Source organism: Dendrobates tinctorius, unplaced genomic scaffold (assembly GCF_039654945.1).
Source record: "Dendrobates tinctorius isolate UK_male_01 unplaced genomic scaffold, ASM3965494v1 ptg000099l, whole genome shotgun sequence".
Classification (NCBI taxonomy): Eukaryota; Metazoa; Chordata; class Amphibia; order Anura; family Dendrobatidae; genus Dendrobates; species Dendrobates tinctorius.
Window position 1 is genome coordinate 6,500,649 of NW_027361767.1, and position 12,246 is coordinate 6,512,894.

A 12,246-nucleotide genomic window follows, 5' to 3' on the forward strand; every position below is an offset into this window, starting at 1 on the left:
TAGGGAGGATATATAGAGTAATAGGGGGAGATATTAGGGAGGATATATGGAGCAATAGGAGGAGATATAGGGAGGATATATGGAGTAATAGGGGGAGATATACGGAGGATACATGGGGTAATAGGAGGAGATATAGGGAGGATATATGGCGTAATAGGAGGAGATATAAGGAGGATATATGGAGTAATAGGAGGAGATATAGAGAGGAGATATGGAGTACTAGGAGGAGATATAGGGAGGAGATATGGGGTAATAGGAGGAGATAGAGGGAGGATATATGGGGTAATAGGAGATACAGGGAGGATGTATGGAGAAATAGGGGGAGATATAGTGAGGATATATGGAGTAATAGGAGGAGATATAGAGAGGATATATGGCGTAATAGGAGGAGATATAAGGAGGATATATGACGTAATAGGAGGAAATATAGGGAGGAGATATGGGGTAATAGGAGGAGATATAGGGAGGAGATATGGAGTACTAGGAGGAGATATAGGGAGGATATATGGGGTAATAGGAGATACAGGGAGGATGTATGGAGAAATAGGGGGAGATATAGGGAGGATATATGGAGTAATAGGAGGAGATATAGAGAGGATATATGGCGTAATAGGAGGAGATATAAGGAGGATATATGACGTAATAGGAGGAAATATAGGGAGGAGATATGGGGTAATAGGAGGAGATAGAGGGAGGATATATGGGGTAATAGGAGGAAATAGAGGGAGGATATATGGGGTAATAGGAGGAGATAGAGGGAGGATATATGGAGTAATAGGAGATATAGAGAGGAGATATGGAGTATTAGGAGGAGATATAGGGACGAGATATGGAGTACTAGGAGGAGATATAGGGAGGAGATATGGGGTAATAGGAGGAGATATAGGGAGGATATATGGGGTAATAGGAGATACAGGGAGGATGTATGGAGAAATAGGGGGAGATATAGGCAGGATATATGGAGTAATAGGAGGAGATATAGGGAGGATATATGTAGATATAGGGAGGATATGTGGGGTAACAGGAGGAGATATAGGAAGGATATATGGAGTAATAGGAGGAGATATAGGGAGGATATATGGAGTAATAGGAGGAGATATAGGGAGGATATATGGAGTAATAGGAGATATAGGGAGGATATATGGAGCAATAGGGGGAGATATGGGGAGGATATATTGAGTAATAGGAGGAGATATAGGTAGGATATATGGAGTAATAGGGGGAGATATAGGGAGGATATATGGAGTAATAGGAGATATAGGGAGGATATATGGAGTAATAGGAGGAGATATAGGGAGGATATATGGAGTAATGGGGGAGATATAGGGAGGATATATGGGGTAATAGGAGGAGATACAGGGAGGATGTATTGAGAAATAGGTGGAGATATAGGGAGGATATATTGGGTAATAGGATGAGATATAGGGAGGATATATGGAGTAATAGGAGGAGATATAGGGAGGATATATGGAGTAATAGGAGATATAGGGAGGATATATGGGGTAATAGGGGGAGATATAGGGAGGCTATATGGAGTAATAGGAGATAGAGAGAGGATATATGGGGTAATAGGAGATATAGGGAGGATATATGGGGTAATAGGGGGAGATATAGGCAGGATATATGGAGTAATAAGAGGAGATAGAGGGAGGATATATGGAGTAATAGGAGGAGATATAGGGGGATATATGGGGTAATATGAGGATATATAGGGAGGATATATGGAGTAATAAGTGGAGATAGAGGGAGGATATATGGAGTAATAGGAGGAGATATAGTGGGATATATGGGGTAATATGAGGATATATAGGGAGGATATATGGTGTAATAGGAGGAGATATAAGGAGGATATATGGAGTAATAGGAGGAGATAAAGGGAGGATATATCGGGTAATATGAGGATATATAGGGAGGATATATGGAGTAATGGGGGAGATATTGGGAGGATATATGGGGTAATAGGGAGGATATATTGAGTAATAAGAGGAGATATAGGTGATGATATATGGAGTAATAGGAGGAGATATAGGGAGGATATATGGGGTAATAGGGCAAGATATAGGTAGGATATATGGGGTAATAGGAGGAGATATGGGGAGGATATATGGAGCAATAGGAGGAGATATAGAGAGGATATATGGAGTAATAAGAGGAGATATAGGGAGGATATATGGAGTAATAGGAGGAGATATAGGGAGGATATATGGGGTAATAGGGGGAGATATAGGGAGGATATATGGGGTAATAGGAGGAGATATAGGGAGGATATATGGAGCAATAGGAGGAGATATAGAGAGGATATATGGAGTAATAAGAGGAGATATAGGGAGGATATATGGGGTAATAGGAGGAAATAGAGGGAGGATATATGGAGTAATAGGAGGAGATAGAGGGAGGATATATGGAGTAATAGGAGGAGATATAGAGAGGAGATATGGAGTAATAGGAGGAGATATAGGGAGGAGATATGGAGTACTAGGAGGAGATATAGGGAGGAGATATGGGGTAATAGGAGGAGATATAGGGAGGATATATGGGGTAATAGGAGATACAGGGAGGATGTATGGAGAAATAGGGGGAGATATAGGAAGGATATATGGAGTAATAGGAGGAGATATAGGGAGGATAAATGGAGTAATAGGGGGAGATATAGGGAGGATATATGGAGATATAGGGAAGATATATGGGGTAACAGGAGGAGATATAGGAAGGATATATGGAGTAATAGGAGGAGATATAGGGAGGATATGTGGAGTAATAGGAGGAGATATAGGGAGGATATATGGAGTAAGAGGAGATATAGGGAGGATATATGGAGTAATAGGGGGAGATATAGGGAGGATATATGGAGTAATAGGAGATATAGGGAGGATATATGGAGTAATAGGGGGAGATATAGGGAGGATATATGGAGTAATAGGAGATATAGGGAGGATATATGGAGTAATAGGAGGAGATATAGGGAGGATATATGGAGTAATAGGAGATATAGGGAGGATATATGGAGTAATACGAGGAGATATAGGGAGGATATATGGGGTAATAGGAAGAGATATAGGGAGGATATATGGAGTAATAGGGGGAGATATAGGGAGGATATATGGAGTAATAGGAGGAGATACAGGGAGGATGTATTGAGAAATAGGGGGAGATATAGGGAGGATATATTGGGTAATAGGAGGAGATATAGGGAGGATATATGGAGTAATAGGAGGAGATATAGGGAGGATATATGGGGTAATAGGGGGAGATATAGGGAGGATATATGGAGTAATAGGAGATAGAGAGAGGATATATGGGGTAATAGGAGATATAGGGAGGATATATGGGGTAATAGGGGGAGATATAGGCAGGATATATGGAGTAATATGAGGAGATAGAGGGAGGATATATGGAGTAATAGGAGGAGATATAGGGGGATATATGGGGTAATATGAGGATATATAGGGAGGATATATGGAGTAATAAGAGGAGATAGAGGGAGGATATATGGAGTAATAGGAGGAGATATAGGGGGATATATGGGGTAATATGAGGATATATAGGGAGGATATATGGAGTAATAGGAGGAGATAAAGGGAGGATATATCGGGTAATATGAGGATATATAGGGAGGATATATTGAGTAATAGGAGGAGATATAGGGAGGATATATGGAGTAATAGGAGATATAGGGAGGATATATAGAGTAAGAAGGAGATATAAGGAGGATATATGGAGTAATAGGAGGAGATATAGGGAGGATATATGGAGTAATAAGAGGAGATATAGGGGAGGATATATGGAGTAATAGGAGGAGATATAGGGAGGATATATGGAGTAATAGGAGGAGATATAGGGAGGATATATGGAGTAATAAGAGGAGATATAGGGAGGATATATGGAGTAATAGGAGGAGATATAGGGAGGAAATATTGGGTAATAGGGGAAGATATAGGTAGGATATATGGGGTAATAGGAGGAGATATGGGGAGGATATATGGAGCAATAGGAGGAGATATAGAGAGGATATATGGAGTAATAAGAGGAGTTATAGGGAGGTTATATGGAGTAATAGGAGGAGATATAGGGAGGATATATGGGGTAATAGGGGGAGATATAGGGAGGATATATGGGGTAATAGGGGGAGATATAGGTAGGATATATGGGGTAATAGGAGGAGATATAGGGAGGATATATGGAGTAATAGGAGGAGATATAGGGAGGATATATGGGGTAATAGAAGGAGATATAGGGAGGATATATGGGGTAATAGGCGGAGATATAGGTAGGATATATGGGGTAATAGGAGGAGATATAGGGAGGATATATGGAGTAATAGGAGGAGATATAGGGAGGATATATGGGGTAATAGGGGGAGATATAGGGAGGATATATGGGGTAATAGGGGGAGATATAGGGAGGATATATGGGGTAATAGGAGGAGATATAGGGAGGATATATGAAGTAATAGGAGGAGATATAGGGAGGATATATGGGGTAATAGGAGGAGATATAGGGAGGATATATGGGGTAATAGGGGGAGATATAGGTAGGATATATGGGGTAATAGGAGGAGATATGGGGAGGATATATGGAGCAATAGCAGGAGATATAGAGAGGATATATGGAGTAATAAGAGGAGATATAGGGAGGATATATGGAGTAATAGGAGGAGATATAGGGAGGATATATGGGGTAATAGGGGGAGATATAGGGAGGATATATGGGGTAATAGGAGGAGATATAGGGAGGATATATGGAGCAATAGGAGGAGATATAGAGAGGATATATGGGGTAATAGGGGGAGATATAGGGAGGATATATGGGGTAATAGTGGAAGATATAGGTAGGATATATGGGGTAATAGGAGGAGATATAGGGAGGATATATGGATCAATAGGAGGAGATATAGAGAGGATATATGGAGTAATAAAAGGAGATATAGGGAGGATATATGGAGTAATAGGAGGCGATATAGGGAGGATATATGGGGTAATAGGGGGAGATATAGGGAGGATACATGGGGTAATAGGAGGAGATATAGGGAGGATATATGGAGCAATAGGAGGAGATATAGAGAGGATATATGGAGTAATAGGAGGAGATCTAGGGAGGATATATGGGGTAATAGGGGGAGATATAGGGAGGATATATGGAGTAATAGGGGGAGATATAGGAAGGATATATGGAGTAATAGGAGGAGATATAGGGAGATTACATGGGGTAATAGGGGGAGATATAGGGAGGATATATGTGGTAATAGGGGGGAGATATAGCAGTGGTTTTTGGACTTACCAGCATTAACATACATCGGCTTTCTTTCACAGCTCCACAGCAGCCGAGGAACCCCATGATTATAAGGAATCCTCCCACAGCCATACACAGATAACCTACATTTACCACCTGCATTAGTTGTGGTGCGGCTGAGCCAAGGATCCTGAGGAAGGACCCTCCATCCACCTTCACCCAGATTCCGATACCCAGCACAGCGGTGCCCCCCAGCTGCAAGCAGATAAAATACATGGAGCTATAGAATACATTTAAACAATATTTTGTGATTTCTTTGGAGTTAATACCACACAGATGTTTGGATCAGGTTTTTTGAATGTGCAGAAGAGTTGGCAGCCATGTTGGGGGAACTATGTAAAATATGGGATAGAGAGATAAATAGATAGATAGGGTGACCCCCTCTGTGGACCCTAAGAGCCTAAAAAGATTAAAATCTGTGTGTATATAAAAGCCATAATTAGAAGAAAGAAAATCTGCAATCTGCCTGCTTGTTGATGGTTTCCACATATCAAGCCAATTATAAGATACTTACGAAGATGATGCCGTTGAATATGAACATCATAGTTTTTAGGAACGAAAAGCAGCTCATTTTTGGTTCTAAGGGAAAAAAAACACAAAAACATTGATTTCAGATGGCTATATTGTGTAATTATTGCTTATTTGGGCCGAGTATGAAGCCCTCAGACAGCTCCTCGCATCTCAGCTCCCTGGGTTCTTGTGAGTGCGACGTGGACATGAATGATTTTGGGGTCATTTCTAATTTCTGATGTTTTTTTCTTTAGAAACAGCGCCACTCTTGTCTATGGCCACTGTGCGGTACTGCAGCTCAGCTCTTTTCACTTGAAAGCGGCCGAAGTGCAATACCAGGCACCTCCTGTAGATGTGGGTGGCGCCCTTTTTCCATAATCTCATGGTGTCCCTGTCATGGCGCCTGGCTTACACTACACACAATAGCTAGGTACACTTCCTCTGCTCTAATTACTGATACGCAGGGAGCAGCTCACTGCTTCCAGGGAAACTATCATTGTATAAACATGTAGCCAAAAAAAACAAAACGCGGCCAAGAGTGAAAACCTTCACCGAGCCGGAGAATATGAAGGTCACTGAGCTGAAACAGTATGTTTGACATGCTGCTATATACCCCTGCTACACTGTGTGTCCCACTCTAGAGAGGAGGCACAGGTCCAGAGGGACTGCGAGAAGGGACTGTGGGTGCTACTGGGGTACTGGGGCTCTTATGGGAGGTGCCATTCGGTGTACCGGGGGTATTTTGCGTGTTACAGGGGTTCTGTGGCTGTCAGGGCCGGTTTTAGGCAAAGTGGGGCCCTAGGCAAAGTTTAAAATAGGGCCCCAAATGCTAACATATTGCACATCACACAGAAGCATTTCGATTGTATTTACGTGCTTTGAGTTCAGGCCGCTAAATGAGTGTGAGCGACAATATTGAAGTCATTCAACACTTGTTTCCTGGCCTCTTTCCACTGCCTGAGAAAGAATGATGGGGACAGAACGATCACTAATGGATCAATCTGTCCCCATAGAGTATCATGTTATCAGCAGCACATCTACAGTTTATACCCCATAGTCCTCCATATAATATAATGTGCCCCATAGTCCTCCATATAGTATAATACACTCCTCAGTCCTCCATATAGTATAACACACTCCTCATAGCCCACCATATATTAAAATACACTCAGTCCTCCATATAATATAATATTCTCCTCCATATATTAAAATACACTGCTCTGTCCTCCATATAGTATAATACACTCCTCATAGTGCTCCATATAGTATAATACACCTCCAGTCATCCATGTAGTACAATTCACTTCCCATAGTATAATGCACCCCTTAGTTCTTCATATAGTATAATGTATTCCCCATAGTCCTCGATACAGTATACAGTATAATACAGCCCACATATAGTATAATGCAGCCACCCAATAGAGCATAATGCAGCCACCCCACAGAGTGTAATGCAGCCCCACCATACAATATAATGTAACCCCCATAGAATATAATGCAGCCCCCCTCTTATAGTATAATGCAGCCACCCCACCGAATATAATGTAACCACCATAGAATATAATGCAGCCCCCCTCATATAATATAATGCAGCCCCTCCATAGAATATATGGCAGCCCCTTATATAGTATAATGTAGCCCCTCCATAGAATACAATGTAGCCCTCCTCATATAGTATAATGCAGCCCCAATAGAATATAATGTAGCCCCCTCATAAAGTATAATAAAGCCCCCAATGGTATACAGCACAGCACCACATGGTATACAGCACAGCCCCACATGGCATACAGCACAGCACCACATGGTATATAGCACAGCCCCACATGGTATATAGTGCAGGCCCATGGTATACAGCACAGCCCCCCCATGGTATACAGCACAGGCCCATGGTATACAGCACAGCCCCACATAGAACAGCACAGAATCATGGTATACAGCACTGCCTGCATCTCTCGCCCGCCCCCCCCAGAGAATTGCCCCACAGTCCAGTACTGTTACATAAAAATCCCACTCCTCACCTTTCCTCGTGCGCACGCTGCTCCCGGCTGCATCCTGTCTCCTGCTCTGCCTGGCACACAGTGAGTGTGTGAGAGGGAGTGTCAGCTGACGCTCTCTCCTCCATCATTGCTTTGAACTGTACCGGCATCCAAGACGCCGCTACAGTTCAACGCGGCGGCCGGGGAGTGGGCGCTGACGGCAGGTGGGCCCTCTGCCTCACGGGCCCCATAGCAGCTGCGTGATGTGCCGCTAGCTGGGGGCCTTTGGGGGAGCGGGGGCCCTAGGCAGCTGCCTGGGCTGCCTGCCCCTAACGCTGGCCCTGGTGGCTGTTACTGTGGCTCAAAATGAGGTACTGTGGTTGTTACTGGAGGTGCTGTTGGGTGTACTGGGGGCTTTGCAGGTGTTTCTGGGGTACTGTGGCTGTTACTGGAGGCACTATTGTGTTTACTGGGGTATTTTGGGTGTTACAAGAGTTGTACTTGAGTACTCTGTCTCTTGATGAGGTACTGTTGTGTGTACTGGAGCCATTGTGGCTGTTACTGGGGTACTGTGGCTCTTAATGAGGTACTGTCATTGTTGCTGGAGGCACTGTTGCTTGTAATGGGGCCATTGTGGTTGTTACTGGGGTACTGTGCCTCTTAAGGAGGTACGGTGGCTGTTGCTGGAGGTGCTGTTGTGTCTACTGGGTACATTGCTAAGGTGTAACTAAAAGGTTAACAACTGGGGATAGAAGGAAATGTGGCGGCCATTGGGGCACCATGGCTCATGCCTAGTCATCGTGGCTGGTTATGCGGGTACCGTAGTTCCGCCATTCCCAGGCGCGTGCACGGTGTTAGGCCGAATCTGACCAAAGTCATTTAAACTTGTTAACTTACAGTTTATGATTGACAGATGCCACTAAATCATTGATGGCCCAGATTCTGAATGTGTAACCCATAGAGGAGCCTGGTAAATGTGTGACCTCTGAGCGATGCCACCAGCTACAGTCTGCACTGTCGTCACAAGGTGCTACAAGGGCACACTGAAAAGGTTTCGGCTTTGTTTGCTTAAAAGATGAAGGATATGAACATTTTTGCATTTGACACGTTTCTAAAAGGCAAATTACGACATAGATATGCAAAATCGCAAGTGATCGAGCCCAAAATGCGTCTTTTATTGCCGATACAGAGGGCTCTGTGTTCGGAGCCCTGGCAGATGAGAGCGCTGTATTTATATACTGAGCGGATGTGTGATATTACAACGCCATTCTGGATTTTCCAGTTTTTGTGCAAATACGTATTGGAATATACCGGGATTTTCTCATCTTCCTTATATGAATATAAAGTGTACATGAATGCATACTCTTCTCTCTACCCTCTCCCACTCATTTTAATATATATATATATATATATATATATATATATATATATATATATATATATATATATATATATATGAGAACAAAAAGGGAATCCAGCAAGAACTCAGCAAACCAAGGTTGGAGTAAAATGATGCTTTTCTTTATTTCTTCAACAAGGTAAAAAGACGACCCACAAGGATCAGGAACCAGAGTGCATGGCAGAAATAAACGCAAATGGGACTACGCGTTTCGGCAACCTAATCCGCCTTCTTCACGGTCCGAGGTTTGGACTGTGAAGAAGGCGGATTAGGTCGCCGAAACGCGTAGTCCCATTTGCGTTTATTTCTGCCATGCACTCTGGTTCCTGATCCTTGTGGGTCGTCTTTTTACCTTGTTGAAGAAATAAAGAAAAGCATCATTTTACTCCAACCCTGGTTTGCTGAGTTCTTGCTGGATTCCCTTTTTGTTCTCCTATTGAAGGATTTACTCCTAATCCAGTCCATGCAGGTACTTGATTACCAGGTGGGAAAGACCCATGAGTCTCATTGCTGCAGCTGGACACTGACACACATACTATATATATATATATATATATATATATATATATATATATATATATATAATAAATATATATATATATATATATATATATATATATACTGTATATATACACACACACACACACACACAATATTCTCCTCTCTGTAACCATGTCCAGTCATTTCACTATACACACACTGTCTAACCACCCCTACTCATTTCACTATACATGCTGCATATTCTTGTCTTTAACCTCCCCCATTAGTTTCACTCTATATATACTGAGTGCTCGTCTCCCTAACCTCTCCCACTCATTTCACTCTAGATATACTGAGTGCTCTTCTCCCTAACCTCTCCCACTCATTTCACTCTAGATATACTGAGTGCTCTTCTCCCTAACCTCTCCCACTCATTTCACTCTATATATAGTGTGTACTCTTCTCCCTAACCTCCCCACTCATTTCACTCTATATATACTGAGTGCTCTTCTCCCCAACCTCCCCACTCATTTCACTCTATATATAGTGTGTACTCTTCTCCCTAACCTCCCCACTCATTTCACTCTATATATACTGAGTGCTCTTCTCCCCAACCTCCCCACTCATTTCACTCTATATATACTGAGTGCTCTTCTCCCTAACCTCTCCCACTCATTTCACTCTATATATACTGAGTGCTCTTCTCCCTAACCTCTCCCACTCATTTCACTCTGTATATCCTGACTGCTCTTCTCCCTATCCTCCCCACTCATTTCACTCTATGTATACTGAGTGCTCTTCTCCCTAACCTCCCCACTCATTTCACTCTATATATACTGAGTGCTCTTCTCCCTAACCTCCCCACTCATTTCACTCTATATATACTGAGTGCTCTTCTCCCTAACCTTCCCACTCATTTCACTCTATATATACTGAGTGCTCTTCTCCCTAACCTCTCCAACTCATTTCACTCTATATATACTGAGTGCTCTTCTCCCTAACCTCCCACTCATTTCACTCTATATATACTGAGTGCTCTTCTCCCTAACCTCCCCACTCATTTCACTCTATATATACTGAGTGCTCTTCTCCCTAACCTCCCCACTCATTTCACTCTATATATACTGAATGCTCTTCTCCTTAACCTCTCCCACTCATTTCACTCTATATATACTGAGTGTGCTCTTCTCCCTAACCTTCCCACTCATTTCACTCTATATATACTGAGTGCTCTTCTCCCTAACCTCTCCCACTCATTTCACTCTATATATACTGAGTGCTCTTCTCCCTAACCTCCCACTCATTTCACTCTATATATACTGAGTGCTCTTCTCCCTAACCTCCCCACTCATTTCACTCTACATATACTGAGTGCTCTTCTCCCTAACCTTCCCACTCATTTCACTCTATATATACTGAGTGCTCTTCTCCCTAACCTCTCCCACTCATTTCACTCTATATATACTGAGTGCTCTTCTCCCTAACCTCCCACTCATTTCACTCTATATATACTGAGTGCTCTTCTCCCTAACCTCCCCACTCATTTCACTCTATATATACTGAGTGCTCTTCTCCCTAACCTCCCCACTCATTTCACTCTATATATACTGAGTGCTCTTCTCCTTAACCTCTCCCACTCATTTCACTATACATGAAGTCTTTTTTTCCCTAACCACTCCCGCTCATTTCACTGTACGTACTATATACTTTTGCTAACGTCCCCCACACATTAACAGATACAGTTACAGATTATCTAGTTTAATAAATTAGTTACATACAAATGCAATAACAAAACAATAAAATATATAAAATGTCTAACTTATTTTTAAAATGTTATGTTATATTATAGAATAAAACTAGAAAGTCAAAGGAGGAAACTATAATTACATCAGTATTTTCTTAAAACACAAGCTATATACCCGGGGGATAAAGGGATCAATACGGGACTGATGATCGGGACTCAGATTAGAGGGCGCAAAGTGCTCCCCTGTACCCATCTTCATTCATTACATGCCGTATGTGTTATACATCTCTCTATCCATTCCTACTCATTTTATTCCATGTATACTATGTACTCCCCTCTAACCCACTCATTTCACTCCATACTCCCCTCACAAACTTTCTCCACTCACTTCGCTCCATATGTTCTATATACTCCTCTTTTTAACCATCCAAACTCATTTTCCGCCATCCGAAGAACCCTTTTAATGATATTGACATGGGTGCAATGGAGGGATCCATTAAAATGAGGGCAGATCTATCCCCTTTTTTCTATGTGCTTCCTATCTATAGGGAGACACAGAGGGTAATGCCACCCTTGGATGAGGGCATAGGACACAATCTGCCATGGTAGTGGGGTGGCATGTTTTATAAGTAATATTATTTTGTATGGCACCAAGCAGAGGAATCCCCGCACCGGTGCGAAGGGGGCACTTACCTGGTGTGATCTATATGTTCCTGAAATCCTGCTTGCTGCCTGCTGCTGTCAGGTGACGGTGACTTGCTCTGATTCCTCTCGGAGCCTGATGGTGGCTGAACACCTGAGCTGCTCACCTGGGAGCTGCCTGCTGGGAGGGACACGGCGTACGCTGC

At 42.6% G+C, this 12,246-nt stretch overlaps 1 protein-coding gene across 1 annotated transcript in view; it reads right to left on the reverse strand.

Moving 5' to 3' along the window:
* TSPAN16 (tetraspanin 16) overlaps window positions 1-12,246 on the reverse strand; it is a 78,424-nt gene extending 66,178 nt beyond the window's left edge. The window contains exons 1-3 of the mRNA XM_073587508.1: window positions 12,092-12,246; window positions 5,804-5,868; window positions 5,278-5,484 (exon numbers count right to left, since the gene is read on the reverse strand). Coding sequence (XP_073443609.1) covers window positions 5,278-5,484; window positions 5,804-5,860 — 264 coding nt within the window. The 5' untranslated portion in view covers window positions 5,861-5,868; window positions 12,092-12,246. The remainder of the gene's footprint in view (window positions 1-5,277; window positions 5,485-5,803; window positions 5,869-12,091) is intronic.